The following is a 22,174-nucleotide window of genomic DNA, read 5'->3' as shown; positions in this document are numbered from 1 at the left end:
CTCTCAGAATTTGTTCGATGTAGCTTGTAATGAGCTTGTCAGTTTCTTTCACTTTCAGATCCTAGCTCTGGTGGCCATTAAGGTCAGCTTTGCTTGCTAAAATATTTTTAATGTAAAAGTTGCCTAATGTGTCAAACAAATAATTTGTTGCTTACTTAATTTCAGAATATTACAAGAAAAAAGTCAAAATATTATGACTTTATTCTCATAATATTATGACTTTATTATCGTAAAATTACGAATTTATTCTCGTAAATTACGACTTTTTTCTCGTAAAATTACAACTTTATTCTCGTAATATTACAACTTTATTCTCATAATATTACGACTTTATGCTCGAAGTCTTTAAAAAAAAAAACAAATTCTATGTGGCCCTAAAATGCCAGGTGTCTGTTCATGGAGAAGTTTATCTGAAGTAACAGTACTTTATTGGTAATAACAGGCATGGCAAACATTTTATAGTTGAATGCATCTGAACATATACAGATTATTATTAGACAGATTATTATTTTAAGACAGATTAAGAAGGCTACAATAACATCCTCAGAAAAAAAAAAAAACGAACCCACATGCACACATCACGTCCTTCCATCCTCAGTTTGCTGCTGTGTGTTATTGCTTTCAGGTACGTGGTACTAGTTCAGTTCGCAGTATCTGAAACAAAGTGTCACAGTGCCACAAACAAACCCAAAAACCAGTGGGTCTGAAAGACAGAGGAAAAAATTGACAGTGACAGAATGAAGAGCAAGTGTGTGTGAAAGGCGTCTGGTTGTTTGGTTGCAGTCGAGCTCAGTATGATGCACTGCTGTCTGGTATATGATGGGTGTTTTAGGTTTTCAAGCCCCGTATTCATTTTAATGACTTTTCAGTGCATGCAGTATTTCACAGAGTTGTAAGTTAGTAATGGTTGTACTTAATCCACAGAGGTATTTGGAAATAATTGTAAATATTGTACGGTAACTGTAAATATAGAAAATAACTAGCCTATGTCAAATAATAATAGTACTTTTTTTTTTACCAGACTTAACACTAGTGCATGACAGCACTATATCACGCTATAATTTGAGCAATGCTTATCTGTCTGTTTATTCCCTTACTCCTCCCAGCTCTTTTGGCTGAGTTCCACCATTCTCGGTATGTAGATGTAGGGCAGCCCTGAAATTACTCTGACAGGGTTTGTTTTGGCAAGAGTCAAGGTCTTCAGAGTTAAGTGTCAAAAACTTTAGATTTTCACCAAACTTGGCTGAATTGGGGGGCTGGTTCAAGGCATTGGACCAGTCTGTGCTCCCAGGTAACATTTGTCAGAACTCGCTTGGAGTAAAGGTCAAGGTTGATGTCACTGGAACCAAGGGTAAAATTTTGATTATCATTTAGATTTGTACCAAACAAGACACAAAATATGAATTTAGGCTTTGGAATTTACCAATTCAGGTCAAATTTGCCAAAGATCAACCATTGGGGTCAAGGTCAAGGTTATGTATGTCTGTCTAGCTGGTGGGCCACTGCTCCCAGGTCCTTTTGGTATTTTCTACCTAATTTGGCATGTTGAAGAGGGTTAACCTCATAATTACTCTTAAGGGCTAATTTAAACAAAAATCAAGGTAATTGTGGTCAAGTTCAAGGATTTTTTTTTCAACCGTATTTGGGTCTTGGCTTGGCAGACATATGTAGCCAAGGTCTGCCAATGGTTATTCATTCACGTGATGGTTAAGATTATTGAGGTGGAGGTCAAACTCACTGGGGCAATGTCACTGAGCACAAAGGCCAGATTTCACCAGGCATTAATAGTGTTTCTTAGTTTTTTAGCTGGGAAATTCTACCCTAAACACAGTGACCACATCCTCATCAAGGCTATATTTACCCAAAGGTCAAATCTGTCAGAGCCCTTCATGCTGACAGGTACTATTGTCTTGTATTTGTATCTTATCACACTCAGCTATATGTGTTAAGAGTATTAAATGCTGTGTATATACTGCCTGTTGTGTTTAATATTGTATGTAATACACTGTAGGTTTGCAAAGCGTGCATTTGACTGTGACATTGGACAGAAACAGTAAATTATTTTATTGCTTATTCTCCTTCTCATCCCCCATCTCTTCTCTGCGTGCTTCATTATGGTGTTCCCATTAATAAGTAGAAAGTGAGAGCTACAATGAGCAGTAAGCAGAGTGGAGAGTTGAAGGTCTGGTAGGCTGTGGAAGGCATAAAGATGTCCTCATACTTGTAGATACTGATCATGTGGTCACTGACCGGTGGACTGTCGATGTCATGCCTCGTGATGGACCCTGTCAGAAAAAGCGATATAGCATGAAAGGCAGAAAAACATGGAGAGTCATTCTAGTGCTGCCATGTCATCATTCACCTTGTATCGCAGGTCCCCAGGCGAACAGGTAATACCATGACAGGTGTAAGTCCACAAGCGTTTCCTCTCTTGGGACATATAACGGCCTCTTAAAACGACAGGTCACGCGGTTGTTCTCAAAAATGCCCTCCTCATCTCTAGCCGGGTTCCTCTTGATCTCCTTGGCCCACTGGCCGACGTTGTAGAAGTGATGGATCCGCACACGCCCATTATCGTCATGCACACAGCCCATGACATCATCTCCTCCCTTAGTGGAGTAGAAGGGGAAAGAAAGGAAGCTGCACGTGAGTATTAATTTACTGCACAAAGCTTTCCTGATTAGCATTATGCATTCAATGAAAAACTACACTACAAACACAGGAAGTGGGTGAAGCAACATCCTCGCTTTTCCTGTACCATTAAACCACAGTGTTATCCATAAATCTTGGTTTGTTTGTCTGTCTGTAGACCATATAATGCCAAATATTTTTAATTTTAATACATTTGGATGAGTTGATTTGAATCTTCCATGTCTGATATATTCAGTTCCCCTAAAAATGAGTACTCAGTATGTACTGACCTTGGTTGGAAACCGACTACCCAAGTATTACTGTCTTAGATACTAGAAGTAAGCACACACTATGGAGGTAGCAGATCATCTGGGTACCATTGAACTACTAACAAGAGCAATCAGAGATTTCTGACGTCCGCCAAGGGTTGACGAGGACACAAAATAAAAGATGTCATTCAAATCATGACCTGGACTTTACCTGGATCCGAATTCTACAACACAATGCAATATTTGCATACTGGTCCAGAATGGTCCGACTGATCAAGATGTTGCAATCTGATATATAATTCACAAGCTGAAAAAAAATAGTGTCTTCCTCATCTTGGTTGTATATCATGATGTTGAATTTTTCTGCTGCAGAATCTGCATATTGATCTGGATCACTCCCAACATCCAACACTAACAGGGTCTTCCTTTGTACAATAGCCACATGTGATTTAAATTTTGTCAAGATCCATCAAGCAGATTTTCAATGATCCTTGAAATGGATCAAATTTAAGAAATTATCCAGAATCTGGATCTTGATCCCAATCTTGATGCACTCCGGTGGTGAAACATTCATCTAAATCCGTGCAGTAGTTTTGATGTAATCCCAGCAGCTGATCTGCTCTGTGTAAGCCTGATCCCGTCAGATCTCAGAAGCTAAGCAGTGCGGGACCTGGTTAGTACTTGATGGGAGACCTCTTTAGAACAACAGCGGCTGTGTGTGTTTCTCCAGATAACACTGGAGTTGCGTCAGGAAGGGCATCCGGCGTAAAACCTGTGCCAAATATCAATGCGGATCTGGTTGTATCCGGTGTGGCGACCCCGAACACAAAAACGGGAGCAGCCAAATGGACAACAACAACAGTTTTGATGTAATCCTTAAAAGCCTATAAAGTGAAGTCCTGAGCCAGAATCCAGGTCCAGATCGTCTCCAAAATTCAATGGAGTCTTCCATGGTCTAATATCTATCTGTGGTGAAGATTTTGTCAAAATCCATGCAGTAGTTTTGATGTAATCCTTAATAGCCTATAAAGAAAAATCCAGAGCTAGAATCCAGATCACCTCCAAAATTTAATGGTCTTCCATGGCGTAATATCTATCCATGGTGAAAATTTCATAAAAATCTGTGCAGTAGTTTTGACGTAATCCTGCTAACAGACAGACAGACAAATAAACGCCGATGATTTTATTATGTCCTTGGTGGACATAATAAAGATTTTACAGATACTGAAGTCAAACATCATAAAATTACTTTCAGAGGGATGCAACACTCTTGAAATATCTAATCTATTGAGGAGTGATCACTGAAAATGTTTTGTAGCAAATAGTTAAAAGGGTCACAAGAAACAAGTGGAAAGGAATAAGTGCAAACCAGTGATGGGCACAGTTCTGCTAATCTGCTAACTGCTAATTAGCAAAGCTAACTTTTTTTTTGCAGATTGCTTTTCAGCTAACCTCAAAAGCCATCAGCGAACCAATTCGCGAACCACCTGCTTGCTTTCCTCAACCACGCCTCTAGCCTGATGATTTTTGTACTTCTGCTCCTGTCTGACTGCCTTACCGTGTATCGACCTCTGCCAACGAATCCAGTAAAAGAGTTAAGCCTACAGACCTGTGAGTTTGTGTTCTGCATTTGTGTCCTGCCAGCTGTCATCACCGAGTCTGATAGAGTGTACCAGAGGCAATACTGAAAGTTATCAGTTAGCTGTAGTGTCCACTAATTTTTTTGGAAGTTTATCGGTTTGGCGTTATAAAAGATAACTTTTCAGTTAGCTGAATAGCGGTTATTTAAGCTAACTTTTTGGTTAGCTGTGCCCACCACTGGTGCAAACTAACTTCAAAACACTTCAATCAACCCTTTTCTTATATAGCGCCAAATCACAACAAACAGTTGCCCCAAGGCGCTCCATATTGTAAGGCAAGGCCATACAATAATTATGAAAAACCCCAACGGTCAAAACGACCCCCTATGAGCAAGCACTTGGCCACAGTGGGAAGGAAAAACTCCCTTTTAACAGGAAGAAACCTCCAGCAGAACCAGGCTCAGGGAGGGGCAGTCTTCTGCTGAGACTGGTTGGGGCTGAGGGAAAGAACCAGGAAAAAGACATGCCGAGAAGGGGGGCAGAGATCGATCACTAATGATTAAATGCAGAGTGATGCATACGGAGCAAAAAGAGAAAGAAACAGTGCATCATGGAGAAGTATTAAACATGATACTTCCAGGAAATCAGTATCCTCTGGTACCACCATATTCCAGAAATGCAACCTACCAGGAGTGTCCAGATGTACAAGGTGTTCAGTGTTCAGATACATAGCCAAAGTAAGGAAGACTGAAACACGACCACCACTGAACAAACTGAAACATCAAGATTATTTTTCACAGGTTTTTTTTGACAGTTGAAAGGAGTTACTCTTGACAGACCAGATACGTAGATGAGCCCGTGGCTGGATCACGAATGGACACACAGCACCACCTCAAGTTACACGCCAGGAAGGAGGAAGAGGGGTATTGGTATGGACTGCTAAATGATGATGCCAGTTGGATCTCTTTGGGTTGAACATAGACTTAAAATCAACTCTCAAACATACTGCCAGTTTTTAGAAGATACTTTCCTCAAGCAGTGCCACAGGAAAAAGTCTGCATCATTTTAAGAAGGCCAAGATTTTTATGCAGGACAATGCATCAAAGTACACCACTGCTTGGCTAGCCAGTAAAGGCCTGAAAGGTGACAGAATAATGACAAGGCCCCCTTCCTCACCTGACTTACACCCTATTGAGAACTTGTGGTCCCTTCTTGAACATGAGATTTACAGTGAGGAAAAACAGTACAACTCTCTGAACAGCATTTGGAAGGCTATGGTTTCTGTTGCACAAAAAGTTGATCTTCAACAGATGAAGAGACTGACAGACTCCTTGAACGGGAGGCTCATGGCAGTTGTTGAAAAGAAGGGAAGCTATACTGGTCTTTGAGTTTTTTTTAATGGCAAAACTGAAAAATAAACACATAAAATGAAAATTTTAGTCTTTTGTTTAGCTGCATAAAAAAATTGCACACATATACTGTAGTTGCATACACACGTATATATATACGAGGTCTGTGATATAAAAAGCGGTCCTTTTTATTTTTTTCAAAAAATAAATGGATCTGATTCATATGTTTTTAGGTCAGATAAGCTTGAACCCTCGTGCACATGCGTGAGTTTTGTCATGCCTGTCGGTGACGTCATTCGCCTGTGGGCAGGCTTTGAGTGAGGTGTGGACTCCCCCTCCCGTCGGAATCTCTTTGTCTGAGACGCTGCAGGGAGATGGCGCGCGTTGCTTTATCAAATTTTTTCAGGACCTGTGAGGGATATCCGTGTGGACACTATTCGAGAAATTCAGCTGGTTTTCGGTGTAAAGTTTAACGGCTGATGAGAGATTGTGGAGTTTCTTTCACTTTAAGGACAGCCCACAAAGGTAGCGTCCGTCTGGCTGTTTCGAGCTGAAAACATCCTAATTTAAAGCTCTGTTCACCCAGGACGTCGTCAGAGAAGCCGGCATCAGGAGTTTACCCGGACATTCCACTGTTAAAGGAGATTTTGTAATGAAAGAACGTGCGGATGAATTTGCCGAGTCGTTTCCATGACGACGTGACAAATCTGTGTGCGCCGCGACATGAAAAACACCTCCGTGTTGAAAACCATTTGTAACATTCAGGCGGCTTTTGATGGCTTTCAACAAATGAGTATCTGAGAAATTGTTTAACAGCTTGGGCATCTTCCAACTTGTCCGTTAAGGTTTCCAACGGAGGTGTTTTTCCTGTGGCGACCCCCTGCGGTCGGGTCCGGCCCGACATGCGAATCTGCCCGCATGTTCTTTCATTACAAAATCTCCTTTAACAGTGGAATGTCAGGATAAACTCCTGATCCCGAATTCTTCTGAAAGTTCTCTGTTATCTCACGACGTCTTGGGTCCACAGAGCCTGAAATTAGGAAGTTTTCAGCTTGATACAGCGAGACGACGCTACCTCGGAGCGCACATCACCGTCAGGCGCCGTGGGCCGTCCTTACGGCGACAGTAAAACTCCAAAATCTCTCATCAGCTGTTAAAATTTTCACCGAAAACCAGCTGAATTTATTGAATGGTGTCCACTCAGTTGTGCCTTACAGGTTTTGAAAAAATTTTTATCAAACAAAGCAGCAGTCTCTGAGCCATTCCTAAACAATGAAAAAACGACGAGAGGGTGGGCCACTCCCCACTCAAAGACTGCCCACAGGCAAATGACGTAACCAACAGGCGTGAAAAAACTCTCGCATGCCCACGAGGGTTCAAGCATGTCTAATGTAATCACACGTGATTCAAATCCATATAGTTTTTGAAAAAAATAATAAGGTCCGTTACTTTTCTCACAGACCTCGTATATATATATAGATATATATATATATCTATATATATAGATATATTTCATTGAGAAAGGCAAAACTTGGGCGGCACGGTGGCTAGCACTGTTGCCTGACTGCAAGAAGATGGTGGGATTGCTTCCCACCTGTATGTATATGTGTGTATATATATATATATATATATATATATATATATATATATATATATATATATATATATATATATATATATATATATATACATATATATACGAGGTCTATTAGATAATAAACTGACCCTTTTATTTTTTTTTTTAACTATATGGATTTGAATGACGTGCGATTACACCAATCATGCTTGAACCCTCGTGTGCATGCGTGAGTTTTTTCACACATGTCGGTGACGTCATTTCCCTGTGGGCAGGCCTTGAGTGAGATGTGGTCCAGCCCTCTCGGCTGAATTCCTTTGTTTCACACGCTGCTCGAGACGGCGCGCGTTGCTTTATCAAAAATTTTTCTGGACCTGTGAGGAATATCCGAGTGGACACTATTTGAGAAATTAAGCTGGTTTTTGGTGAAAAGTTTAACGGCTGATGAGAGATTATGGGGTGTTTCTGTCGATGTAAGGACTTCCCACGGAGCGGGACGTCGTGCAGCGCTTCCAGGCGCCGTCGTCAGCCTGTTTCGACCTGAAAACATCCTAATTTAAGGCTTAATTCACCCAGGATGTCGTGAGAGAACAGAGAAGATTCAGAAGAGGCCGTCATGAGGACTTTATGCGGACATTCCACTGTTTAAGGACATTTTTAATGAAAGACGTGCGTGCAAATTCGTCGAGTCGTTTCCGTGACGACTCGGCAAATCTGTGTGCGCCGCGACAGGAAAAACATCTCTGTGTGAAAACCATTTGTAAAATTCAGGCGGCTTTTGATGGCTTTCAACAAGCGAGTAACTGAGAAATTGTTTAACAGCTTGGGCATGTTCCAACTTGCCCGTTAAGGTTTCCAACGGAGGTGTTTTTCCTGTCGCGACCCCCCGCGGTCGGGTCGGGCCCGACATGCGACTCTGCCCGCACGTTCTTTCATTACAAAATGTCCGTTAACAATGGAATGTCCCAATAAACTCCTCATGCCGACTTCGTCTGAAAGTTCTCTGTTCTCTGACGACTTACTGGGTCAACAGAGCCTGAAATGTGGAAGTTTTCAACTTGAAACGGCGAGACGCTGCCTCCTCGAAGTGCAGATCGCTGTCAGGCGCCGTGGGCCATCCTTACGGCGACACTACCAGACCAAAATCTCTCATCAGCCGTTAAAATTTTTACCGAAAACCAGCTGAATTTAACGAATGGTGTCCACTCAGTTGTGCCTTACAGTTTTGAAAAAATTTTGATCAAACAAAGCAGCAGTCTCTGAGCCATTCCTAAACAATGAAAAAATCGACGAGAGGGTGGGCCACTCCTCACTCAAAGACTGCCCACAGGCAAATGACGTAACCGACAGGCGTGAAAAAAACTGTTGCATGCCCACGAGGGTTCAAGCATGTCTGATATAATCACACGTGATTCAAATCCATATGGTTTTTGAAAAAAATAATAAGGTCGGATACTTTTCTAATAGACCTCGTATATATATATATATATATATATATATATATATATATATATATATATATATATACATATATATATATATATATATATATATATACGAGGGCTGTCCGTAAAGTATAGGTCCTTTTTATTTTTTCAAAAACTATATGGATTTCATTCATATGTTTTTACGTCAGACATGCTTGCACCCTCGTGCGCATGCGTGAGTTTTTCCATGCCTGTCGGTGACGTCATTCGCCTGTGAGCACTCCTTGTGGGAGGAGTCGTCCAGCCCCTCGTCGGAATTCCTTTGTCTGAGAAGTTGCTGAGAGACTGGCGCTTTGTTTGATCAAAATTTTTTCTAAACCTGTGAGACACATTGAAGTGGACATGGTTCGAAAAAATTAAGCTGGTTTTCAGTGAAACTTTTAACAGCTGATGAGAGATTTTGAGGTGATTCTGTCGCTTTAAGGACTTTTCACGGTGCGAGACGTCGTGCAGCGCTCTCAGGCAGCGTCATCAGCCTGTTTCAAGCTTAAAACCTCCACATTTTGTTGTGTGGGCCGCTGAAGAGGAGGTACTGCTGGCTCACCACCACCGGATGGCGCCCTGCTTGGAGTGCGGGCTTCAAGCACAAGAGGGCGCCAGAACCACTGGGAGTGACAGCCGTCAATCATCCTCAACACCAGCTGTCACTCATCATCACCATCACCATAAAGGCCGGGTGGCGACTCCACCTCCTCGCCGAGAAATCTCCTACGATACAAGGTAATCTCTCTGCTGACTTATACGTCAAATAATAATCTGATCTGTTTTGCAGCTGTTTTTTCCTGGTGGTATTTCCTTGACTGGATTTTCGGAGCTGCACGTGTGTATGATTGGAGGTGGAGGCTCTCCCTCCACAAGAATCAATAATCAAGGTTGCTGGGTGTGAGGATTCACACTCACTACCTTCTGTTTTTTCTGCCAGCAGTACCAGGGCCGACAACGGAGGACAGAGACCACCTGGGGACTCGGGGCTTGGCGGCTTCGGTGTTCTTCAGGCCGTTGGTGGTGGAAGCGGTGTGGGTCCCGGCTCTTCGTTCATCTGAGGTCTCCTATCTTCGAGCCTGCCCGCAATCCTCTTGTGTGTGATTGGCAGTACCTTTGTTTATTTTACGTTGTGTTCTTGTGCAACATTAAATTGTTACTCCTTCCCTTATCCATTGTCCGTTCATTAGCGCCCCCTGTTGTGGGTCCGTGTTACGACACCTTCCCAACAGGATTTCTCGGCCATTCGTCATGGATCCCGAGGGGCGTCAACCACAGCTTGAACAGCCAATGGGAGAACAGGGAGCGCAGGCGTCAGCAGGAGGCGTGGTAAGTGATCTGCAGCAAATCCTTACCGCTTTCACTGCTCAGTTACAGCTGGTAACTGAGCAAAATGCAAGCCTCAATCAGAGGATGGAGGCTCTCACCGCCAGAGTGGAAGCACGCGAGTCAAGCGTCGCTGCAGTGTCTCCTCCTGCTGGTCCGGGGCCTAATGTAGATGTTCCACTGGCCGTTCAACTACCCCCCCCACCGTCCCCTGAAGCTTACATAAGTCCTCCTGAACCGTACGGAGGCTGTGTGGAGACGTGCGCAGACTTCTTGATGCAGTGTTCGCTCGTTTTTGCACAGCGTCCAGTCATGTACGCGGCAGACGCCACCCGGGTGGCTTATGTAATTAATCTGCTTCGAGGTGAGGCACGCGCTTGGGCTACAGCGCTCTGGGAACAGCAGTCATGGCTTCTGACGTCATACGCTGGGTTTATACGGGAATTCAAACAGGTGTTTGATCATCCCAACAGAGGCGAGACCGCCTCGACCGTGCTGCTGTCACTGAGACAGGGGCGTCAAAGCGCGGCCGATTACGCTGTCGACTTCCGCATCGCGGCTGCGAGGTCGGGTTGGAATGACGTCGCGCTCCGCGCCGCCTTCATAAGCGGACTGTCTCCAGTACTGAAGGAGCATTTACTGGCTAAGGACGAACCGCAGACTTTCGACGGGCTTGTCACTCTGGTTATACGCTTAGACAACCGTTTGAATGAACACCGTCGGGAGCAGGCCGGGGGGCGTGGCCGGGCACAAGCCGTCCCTCTCTCTTCCGGGTCTGACGGGGTGACGTCGTCCTCACGCTCCATTGCCGGTGGGCTCCGTGTGGCAACAGCTCCCCCTGCTGACGAAGCTATGGACACGAGCAGGGCTAAAGTGAGATCAGATATTAAACAAAGGAGACTGGCCCGCGGGGAATGTTTTTACTGTGGCTCATGTGAGCACCTGTTAAAAGACTGCCCCAAACGGTCAAACACCAACGCCCGTCCTTAGACACTGGGCTAAGGGTGGGCCATAACATGTGCACGGGAAGTTCCCGCAAATCAGCACGAATCCCAGTGGTAATCCTGAGTGGGGATTTAACCCTTCACGCCCCAGCACTGGTGGACACGGGGTCCGAAGGGAATCTGTTGGATAGCAGATGGGCAAAGGAAGTGGGGCTCCCCCTAGTGGCTCTGCCTTCGCCCTTGAAGGTACGGGCACTAGATGGCACTCTACTCCCGCTAATCACACACCGGACCCAGCCTGTGACCCTGGTTGTGTCTGGGAATCACCGGGAGGAGATAGTGTTTTACGTGACATCTTCTACCTCCCGAGTGATTTTGGGTTTTCCTTGGATGGTGAAGCACAATCCCCGGATCGATTGGCCGTCTGGGGTCGTGGTGCAGTGGAGCGAAACCTGCCACCGGGAGTGTTTAGGATCCTCGGTTCCCCCCGGAATGACGGCTAAGGAGGAGGTTAAAACCCCTCCCAATCTGACGGCGGTGCCAGGGGAGTACCATGATCTGGCTGACGTCTTCAGCAAAGATCTGGCGCTCGCCCTTCCACCACACCGACCGTACGATTGTGCCATCGATTTGGTTCCGGGCAGTGAGTTCCCGTCCAGTAGGCTGTACAATCTCTCACGTCCGGAACGCGAATCAATGGAAACCTACATCCGGGACTCCTTGGCCGCCGGGTTGATCCGGAACTCCACCTCCCCGATGGGTGCTGGTTTCTTTTTTGTGGGCAAGAAAGACGGCGGACTTCGTCCATGCATCGATTACAGGGGATTGAACGAGATCACGGTTCGCAATCGATACCCATTGCCCCTCTTGGATTCGGTGTTCACACCCCTGCATGGAGCCAAAATATTCACCAAACTCGATCTTAGGAATGCGTACCATCTAGTTCGGATCCGGAAGGGAGATGAATGGAAGACGGCATTTAACACCCCGTTGGGTCATTTTGAGTACCTGGTCATGCCGTTCGGTCTCACTAACGCCCCCGCGACGTTCCAAGCCTTGGTTAATGACGTCCTGCGGGACTTCCTGCACCGGTTTGTCTTCGTGTATCTGGATGATATACTCATCTTTTCCCCGGATCCTGAGACCCATGTCCGGCATGTACGTCAGGTCCTACAGCGGTTGTTAGAAAACCGGCTGTTTGTGAAGGGCGAGAAGTGTGAGTTTCACCGCACGTCTCTGTCCTTCTTGGGGTTTATCATCTCCTCCAACTCCGTCGCCCCGGATCCGGCCAAGGTTGCGGCGGTGAGGGATTGGTCCCAACCAACGAGCCGTAGGAAGCTGCAACAGTTCCTCGGCTTCGCAAACTTCTACAGGAGGTTCATTAAGGGTTACAGTCAGGTCGTTAGCCCCCTGACCGCCCTGACCTCCACCAAAGTCCCCTTCACCTGGTCGGACCGGTGCGAGGCCGCGTTTAGGGAGTTGAAACGCCGGTTTTCATCTGCTCCAGTTCTGGTGCAGCCTGATCCTACTCGCCAGTTTGTAGTAGAGGTGGACGCCTCAGACTCAGGAATAGGAGCCGTGCTGTCCCAGAGCGGGGAGTCCGATAAGGTTCTCCATCCTTGTGCCTACTTTTCCCGCAGGTTGACCCCCGCTGAACGGAACTATGACGTGGGCAATCGAGAACTCCTCGCGGTGAAGGAGGCTCTAGAAGAGTGGAGACACCTGTTGGAGGGGGCTACGGGGCCTTTCACGGTTTTTACGGACCACCGGAACCTGGAGTACATCCGGACCGCCAAGCGGCTGAACCCCAGGCAAGCCCGCTGGTCCCTGTTCTTCGCACGCTTTGACTTCCGGATCACCTACCGCTCCGGGACCAAAAATCAACGATCTGATGCATTGTCCCGGGTGCACGAAGAGGAAGCCAAGGTCGGGTTGTCGGACCCCATCGACACCATCCTTCCCGAGTCCACTGTCGTGGCTACCCTCACCTGGGACGTGGAGGAGATCGTCCGGGAGGCCCAGACTAAGAACCCGGACCCGGGAAACGGTCCGAAGAATAGACTCTACGTTCCACCAGAGGCTAGGGCTGCCGTCTTGGACTTCTGCCACGGATCCAAGCTCTCCTGTCATCCTGGAGTGCGTAGGACCGTGGCAGTAGTCCAGCAGCGCTTCTGGTGGGCGTCACTGGAAGCCGACGTCCGGGACTACGTCCAGGCCTGCACCACCTGTGCCAGGGGCAAGGCGGACCATCGCAAGACCAGGGGTCTCCTCCAACCCCTGCCTGTGCCTCATCGCCCCTGGTCCCACATCGGTCTGGACTTCGTCACGGGCCTCCCGCCGTCCCAGGGCAACACCGCCATACTGACGATAGTGGACCGGTTCTCCAAGGCGGCCCACTTCGTGGCCCTCCCGAAGCTCCCAACGGCCCAGGAGACGGCAGACCTCCTGGTTCACCACGTCGTGCGTCTGCATGGGATACCGTCGGACATCGTCTCGGATCGTGGTCCCCAGTTTTCCTCGCAGGTCTGGAGGAGTTTTTGTAAGGAACTGGGGGCCACCGTGCGTCTCTCGTCCGGGTACCACCCACAGACGAACGGCCAGGCAGAGCGGGCGAACCAGGAACTTGAACAGGCTCTTCGTTGTGTCACCTCCGCTCACCCGGCGGCCTGGAGTAACCATCTGGCCTGGATCGAGTACGCTCACAACAGCCAAGTATCCTCTGCCACCGGCCTCTCCCCCTTTGAAGCGTGTCTGGGCTACCAGCCCCCGTTGTTCCCACTGGTGGAGGGAGAGGTCGGGGTACCCTCGGTCCAGGCCCACCTGCGGAGGTGCCGCCGGGTGTGGCGGGCCGCCCGCTCTGCCCTGTTGCAGGCCCGGACGAGGGCCAAGGCCCATGCAGACCGCCGGCGTTCCCCGGCCCCTACATACCAACCAGGGCAGGAGGTGTGGCTATCCACCAAAGATATCCCGCTCCAGGTGACCTCCCACAAACTCAAGGACCGCTTCATCGGGCCGTTCCCCATCGCCAAGATCCTCAGTCCGGCCGCAGTGAAGCTAACTCTCCCGGCTTCACTGCGGATCCATCCGGTTTTTCATGTTTCCAAACTCAAGCCATACCACACCTCACCGCTCTGCTCCCCCGGACCCGACCCACCTCCTGCCCGGATCATCGACGGGGAGCCGGCATGGACCGTTCGTCGGCTCCTGGACGTCCGTCGGATGGGTCGGGGCTTTCAGTACCTGGTGGACTGGGAGGGTTACGGACCCGAGGAACGCTCCTGGGTGAAGAGGAGCTTCATCCTGGACCCGGCCCTTTTGGTCGATTTCTACCACCGACACCCAGACAAGCCTGGTCGGGCGCCAGGAGGCGCCCGTTGAGGGGGGGGTCCTGTTGTGTGGGCCGCTGAAGAGGAGGTACTGCTGGCTCACCACCACCGGATGGCGCCCTGCTTGGAGTGCGGGCTTCAAGCACAAGAGGGCGCCAGAACCACTGGGAGTGACAGCCGTCAATCATCCTCAACACCAGCTGTCACTCATCATCACCATCACCATAAAGGCCGGGTGGCGACTCCACCTCCTCGACGAGAAATCTCCTACGATACAAGGTAATCTCTCTGCTGACTTATACGTCAAATAATAATCTGATCTGTTTTGCAGCTGTTTTTTCCTGGTGGTATTTCCTTGACTGGATTTTCGGAGCTGCACGTGTGTATGATTGGAGGTGGAGGCTCTCCCTCCACAAGAATCAATAATCAAGGTTGCTGGGTGTGAGGATTCACACTCACTACCTTCTGTTTTTTCTGCCAGCAGTACCAGGGCCGACAACGGAGGACAGAGACCACCTGGGGACTCGGGGCTTGGCGGCTTCGGTGTTCTTCAGGCCGTTGGTGGTGGAAGCGGTGTGGGTCCCGGCTCTTCGTTCATCTGAGGTCTCCTATCTTCGAGCCTGCCCGCAATCCTCTTGTGTGTGATTGGCAGTACCTTTGTTTATTTTACGTTGTGTTCTTGTGCAACATTAAATTGTTACTCCTTCCCTTATCCATTGTCCGTTCATTAGCGCCCCCTGTTGTGGGTCCGTGTTACGACACCTTCCCAACACATTTCAGGCTCTATTGATCCAGGACATCGTGAGAGAACAGAGAAGTTTGAGAAGAAGTCGGTTTCAGCATTTTATCCAGATATTCCACTGTTAAAGGAGATTTTTTTTAATGAAAGACGCAGCCGACGCGGCGCGGCAGCACAGGAAAAACACCTCCGTGTTGATAACCATTTGTTAAAATCCAGTTGGCTTTTGATGGCTTTCAGTGGAGTGAGTATATGAGAAATTGTTTATCAGCTGGAGATGTTCCAACTTGTCCTCAAGGCTTCCAACAGAGGTGTTTTTCCTGTGGTGGAGCTTCGCGGCGGCTGCGAGCCGACGCTGCAATCTGCCCGCACGTCTTTCATTAAAAAAATCTCCTTTAACAGTGGAATATCTGGATAAAATGCTGAAACCGACTTCTTCTCAAACTTCTCTGTTCTCTCACGACGTCCTGGATCAATAGAGCCTGAAATGTGGAGGTTTTAAGCTTGAAACAGGCTGATGACGCCGCCTGAGAGCGCTGTGCGACGTCTCGCACCGTGAAAAGTCCTTAAAGCGACAGAATCACCTCAAAATCTCTCATCAGCTGTTAAAATTTTCACTGAAGACCAGCTTAATTTTTCGAACCATGTCCACTTCGATGTGTCTCACAGGTTTAGAAAAAATTTTGATCAAACAAAGCGCCAGTCTCTCAGCAACTTCTCAGACAAAGGAATTCCGACGAGGGGCTGGACGACTCCTCCCACAAGGAGTGCTCACAGGCGAATGACGTCACCGACAGGCGTGGAAAAACTCACGCATGCGCACGAGGGTTCAAGCATGTCTGAAGTAAAAACATATGAATGAAATCCATATAGTTTTTGAAAAAAATAAAAAGGACCTATACTTTACGGACAGACCTCGTATATATATATATATATATATATATATATATATGTGTGTGCGTGTGTGTGTTTATGGGCACCTTTGTGAGGTTCGTCAAATAACATAACTTGTTCACCAGACTGAACACAAAAGTAACATAGTTGAAGACGATAAGCAAACAACCACTCACCATTTTCTTGTCAGATGAGAACCCTACAGCCACCCATCCATCTGTGTCTGCACTCAACTCATACTCCACGTCTGTCCCAATGCGGCGGTAACTCAGAAAGTAGTCACATGTCTCTGCATCACAACCTGGCTTCCCATATCTGAACAAACAGTGTAGAAGTCATATTATCAGTCATTTTAGAAAGTCACATTTCCACAACAAGGGCAGTGAGTGGGCACAGTTTAAAAATAGATCCATGAGGTTTTTGTTTCTGCAGAGTATTTGTAAAATCTGATCGCGCTGTAAAGTGAAGAAAAGGAGCCTGTGGGAGAAATACACAAAAGGTTCATCCACCTCTCACCTTATGCAGCCTTTAGTTATCCCACAGTCGATGACTTTGATCTTGGCAAAAGGATCCACTGGTGGAGCGGTGGGGAACGGGTAACCTGTAAAATGTAAAAGCAGTACTTTGTTGGTGCCATGCAACAGCTTATGCTATATTAAATAAAAATATGGTGGTTTTGAAGATAATAAAAAGTATAGGAGAGAGGCCTTCTGCACAAGAAATAGATTTTTTTACAGTGTATGTATATACATTTCATATAAAAACAATCAAATCTGGGAATTAGTCATATGCACACACACGCGCATATGTACACACACACACACACACGATATTAGGATAATACAAGAAGCAATGCAGCTCACAACTTAAAAAAATTAAGGTAACCATTTCCATGGATCTTTTTAAATAAGCAATTCCACCTCAGCCAAACCCAGATGTAGCAAAGTATTTAGTTATGCTGGAGGTTTCTTCCTGTTAAAAGGGAGTTTTTCCTTCCCACTGTAGCCAAGTGCTTGCTCACAGGGGGTCGTTTTGACCGTTGGGGTTTTACATAATTATTGTATGGCCTTGCCTTACAATATAAAGCGCCTTGGGGCAACTGTTTGTTGTGATTTGGCACTATATAAAAAAATTGATTGATTGATTATGTGGTTTAGTATTCTTGATTTGATTTGTTATTATCACACTGAATACGTTTGTTAGTTTTACATGATTTAAATGTGAACATTAATTCCACATGATCAGAATGTGTCCAAATAACATAACTGCCTCATGTTTCTTAGAAACATAAGAAAATGTAAATCCAACAGACCTTTTGTCAGTGTATAAGGTTCATTAAGTTGAGCCAACTTAATTAAAATGTTTTGGTGTTATTAGGTAGCCAATTTTTTTCATTTAAATTATTCCAACATCGTTATTTTACCTCCATTCTACTTAGAAATGTCCATGCAAATTCTTATTATCATTTTGTGATGTTTTTTAAAAGTTCCTTTTAGCTTATTTCACTTAAGTCAAAATAAATGGAATGTTGCAATTCCAGTTTTACAGTCAAACTGTTTCTTTAAAGTCATCTTGTAAATTATCAACTGACTCAATTGGAGTGCGTGTAGGGGTTTAAAAATTCTATGCACATAAAAAAAACAATATAGTTTTAGAGCCAAAACTGAGTTTTAATGCAGTACAGGTTAAGGTTTGGTAAGTTTCCATGGAATCAGAGGGAGCTGTCCGTGGTGCTGAACGGCCTTTTAATGTCTCTGGACGTCATAAACACGCGTTTAACTTGTAAACGAAATCCACCAAAACCGTCAGATGACCTCCATCCTCCTTACCATCATCGGACAGATATCTGGACTCAAGAAACTCGGAGGCAAAGGTGCTGTATGAGTCCTTGTGAGGCTCCTGGTGCCCCGGCTCTCCGTGCTCCCCATGCGCGGCCCGGAGCGCTCCCTCGTCGGTGGGACTCGTAGTGACTCCCCGCCGTCCGCTGTGGATCAGCAGCGCCAACATTTGTGCGAGAAAAATCATGACGAGCACTTAAAAACAAAGAAGAAACACTAAACTAAACCTGAACGGACGCGGATACTCAGGACTGCCTGAATTTCGGCGTATCGGCGTATTTCGGCGATCATGTCCGCTTCCTAAATGGCTGTTTATTCTCCGCAGAGATGAGGAGGATGAAGAGGATCCGTGAGATTACGACGTTAATCCAGTCCTAAATTACCCAGATTCGCAATTTTCCCATTTAATTAGGACGCATCCCTGCAATCCCCTCTGGAAAATGACCTAAATCATAACGCGATCATTCGTCGTGCATCATTTTTCTGCGGCGGGTGGATGAATGGTTTCGTCCAGCCTTCTTCTCTTCCCCCTCCTCGATCACTGTAAAGGCCAATGGGCAAGCGCCACGTGCTGTAACCGCAATCAATCAATTAGGGTTAATGATGTGCGCAAAGCGTAAGAAAATAACAAGATACGTTTTGAACATTTAGCAGTTTAATACGGACGCAGGAGGGATGGGGAGGGGGAGATTCTCATCATCTTCCCCCCCACGACTTTTTCTTTCTCAAAATAATTTCTGCAAATGATCTGTCTGTAATCCAGACCACAACGCCCACTAACCATTCAGAAAAGCCTCACTTGTTAGTTTAACTCGGTCCATTTAAATCTATTTTCCAAAGTCACCCCAAAGATGCGCAGATGATCGCAATGCTGTGCTTTTATTGTGAAATGGAACTCAAATATAGTTCAGGTTGACAGTTACTATTTGAACAATTTAAGACCGGTAATTTTGAGTCGGTGCTTTTTAATACTATTTAGCAGAGCCCATCTCTCACTGATCGCGTTTTATAACAGTTTGTTTGTTTTTTGGCGAGGGGGAAACAACAAATTAAAAGCAAATAAATAATAATAATTGATTGGTTGAGTTTATTCAGTAAAATAATGCACAAGATACAGATTAATGGACATTAAAATACACGGATAACACAAGTGAAAAACAGTTATTTCCATCGTGGTCTGGATGGAATCAAATGACTGCTTACTACTACTAATAATAATCCATTTTTTTTACTTTTGTAACATAACAATGAAAATAATATTAATTATAGTTTTACACAATTGTTTTTTTAATTGTTGATGGAACAGACAACCACTTGCATTTTATCACAAACTGATCCAAATTGTTTCCTAATTTATGTCTGCACTAGCTAGGTAGATGCATTTTGGCCTCTCTTCATTGGCTTCCTGTTAATTCTAGAATAGAATTTAAAATTCTTCTTCTTACTTATAAGGTTTTGAATAATCAGGTCCCATCTTATCTTATGGACCTCTTAGTACCATATCACCCCAATAGAGCGCTTCGCTCTCACACTGCAGGCTTACTTGTAGTTCCTAGGGTTTTTAAGAGTAGAATGGGAGGCACAGCCTTCAGCTTTCAGGCTCCTCTCCTGTGGAACCAGCTCCCAATTCGGATCAGGGAGACAGACACCCTCTCTACTTCTAAGATTAGGCTTAAAACTTTCCTTTTTGCTAAAGCTTATAGTTAGGGCTGGATCAGGTGACCCTGAACCATCCCTTAGTTATGCTGCTATAGACTTAGACTGCTGTGGGGTTCCCATGATGCACTGAGTGTTTCTTTCTCTTTTTGCTCTGTATGCACCACTCTGCATTTAATCATTAGTGATTGATCTCTGCTCCCCTCCACAGCATGTCTTTTTCCTGATTCTCTCCCCTCAGCCCCAACCAGTCCCAGCAGAAGACTGCCCCTCCCTGAGCCTGGTTCTGCTGGAGGTTTATTCCTGTTAAAAGGGAGTTTTTCCTTCCCACTGTTGCCAAGTGCTTGCTCATAGGGGGTCGTTTTGACCGTTGGGGTTTTTCTGTAATTATTGTATGGCTTTTGCCTTGCAATATAAAGTGCCTTGGGGCAACTGTTGTTGTGATTTGGCGCTATATAAATTAAATTGATTTGATTTGATTTGATTTGATCATCTAGGTAGATGAGGAACCTTGGGGTAAGATTCATCCCATCCTGTCTATGGTTGATGCTGAGATTCTGATCCATGCATTTATCTTTTCCAGATTGGACTAGAGCAATGCTTTATTTTCTGGTTTACTGCAGTCCACCTTCTACTGGTTCAAAATGCTACTGCCAGACTTTTGACACAACGGAGAAGGTTCGACCACATTACACCCATTTTGGCATCCCTTCATTGGCTTCCTGTCTCTTTGAGATCAGACTTTAAGGTGTTGTTACTAGCCTATAGATTTGTTCACGGATTGGTACCTCCCTACCTGGCAGACCTGGTTGAGCCCTATGTACCGGCTCGGGCCTTGCGTTCACAGAGTGCAGGACTGTTGTGTGTCCCTAGGGTGAATAAAAAGTCAGCGGGTCACAGAGCCTTTTCTTATCGTGACGGGGCTCTGTGGAATGATCTACAAACTGCCCATGCATGACAGTCAGACTCTGTGGAGATTTTTAAAATGTAAATTGAAGACACATCTTTTTTCCCTGTTTTGTCGCTAGCATTTTATGTTATTGCGTGTCTTCTTATATTCTTTTTACTTATTTATGTTTTTATTCTTTTACTGTGTTTTTAAAAATCTTTTAATGAATTTTGTTTTGCTTTTTTTAAGTTGTGTTGTGTAAAGTGCCTTGAGGCAACCCCGTTGTGAATTGGTGCTATATAAATTAATAAATTTGATTTGATCTGTATCTGTCTCTGCTTCTGCCTTGTGTGACATACGTCATATATGATATGCTGTTACATTTTCTATAGGTGCTACCATGGGTGCCACACATTGATTAACAAGATGCAAGAAGGAATTTGCTTGGGTTAATGAAAGTAAAAAAAAAGGTAGTGGTCATATTCCTTAGCCATGCCATATTACAAATGAGTTAATCATTAATTTATTTTATTTTTTAGTTTTAGCTAGAATGGCCCTGTTGCTGAAATGGCTCTCCACTACACTCACAAAAAAAGACAAAAATTGGCTGAACTTGCTTAAATTTTGTATGTTATTTCCTTTCACTTATTCATGGACAAAGTCGCTCTCCTTTCACAGCACAAGATTTCTTGGATTACTTTGAGAAGAAAATAGACAACATTAGGTTAAACATATTCCAGCATACCTTATCCCAGCCACTACACCCTGCTATTGAGGTGGGTGCCATTACTGAGGTATTATTTACAGAATTTGATAGTCTCACTAGGTGTGCTGAAGAAACTTGTAACCTCTACAAAAGCACTACCTGCTTATTTGATCCTATACCAACAACATTGTTTAAGGACCTGTGGCTCACTCTTGGGCCAACTGTGCTGGAAATGCTTAATCTTTCTTTAACTTCTGGATCTGTTCCTAAATGTTTCAAATCTGCAGTGATTAAACCATTACTTCAGAAATCTAATCTTGACCCTAGTGTATTGAAAAACTATAGGCCGATATCAAATCTATCATTTTGCTCTAAAATTGTGGAAAAGGTGGTTTCACGGCAACTTGTGGACCACTTTACTGAGAATAATCTTTTTAAGCCACTGTAGTCAGCTTTTACAGAAGATCATTCCACAGAGACAGCTGTCACTAAAGTGATGAATGATCTTCTGCTTGCAATGGATTTGGACACCATTACAGTTCTGGTGCTGTTAGATCTTAGTGCTGCGTTTGATACCGTGGATCATTGTATTCTACTCGATAGTCTGGAGAATCATTTTGGGATTACTGGGAGTGCCCTTGCATGGTTGACATCATACCTGACCAGTTGTTGTCACTGTGTTTTGTACAATAACACTAGCTCTAACCTTAGTGACATGAAATTTGGGGTTCCACAGGGGTCTGTCTTAAGCCCCCTGCTTTTCTCCCTTCATATAGCACCCCTTGGGCACATATTGCAGCGTTTTGGGATTACCTTTCATTGCTATGCTGATGATACTCAGTTATACATGCTGATAACTGCTGGTAATCTCATCCACATAAAATCCTTAGAAGATTGCCTTGCATCAGCGAAAAGCTGGATGTCTAGCAATGGCCTACTTTTAAACTCTGATAAGACTGAAATGATGGTTCTTGGTCCAGTG

The 22,174-nt window shown here is 45.2% G+C and overlaps 1 protein-coding gene across 1 annotated transcript; it reads right to left on the bottom strand.

Moving 5' to 3' along the window:
- Positions 1 to 1,607: 1,607 nt before the first annotated feature.
- On the bottom strand, positions 1,608 to 18,467 carry LOC117514436 (DOMON domain-containing protein FRRS1L). Its single transcript, XM_034174907.1, has 5 exons — positions 17,933 to 18,467; positions 16,620 to 16,704; positions 16,280 to 16,418; positions 2,363 to 2,609; positions 1,608 to 2,285 (listed from the first exon to the last, which is right to left on the bottom strand). The coding sequence occupies exons 1-5, from the start codon at positions 18,126 to 18,128 to the stop codon at positions 2,113 to 2,115; spliced, it is 840 nt and encodes a 279-aa protein (XP_034030798.1). The 5' UTR covers positions 18,129 to 18,467; the 3' UTR covers positions 1,608 to 2,112.
- Between the last annotated feature and the right edge of the window lie 3,707 nt (positions 18,468 to 22,174).

The sequence above is a fragment of the Thalassophryne amazonica genome, chromosome 7, assembly GCF_902500255.1.
Source record: "Thalassophryne amazonica chromosome 7, fThaAma1.1, whole genome shotgun sequence".
Lineage (NCBI taxonomy): Eukaryota > Metazoa > Chordata > Actinopteri > Batrachoidiformes > Batrachoididae > Thalassophryne > Thalassophryne amazonica.
Note: the sequence above shows the minus strand (reverse complement) of the source record. Positions and strands in the feature narration are given on the sequence as shown.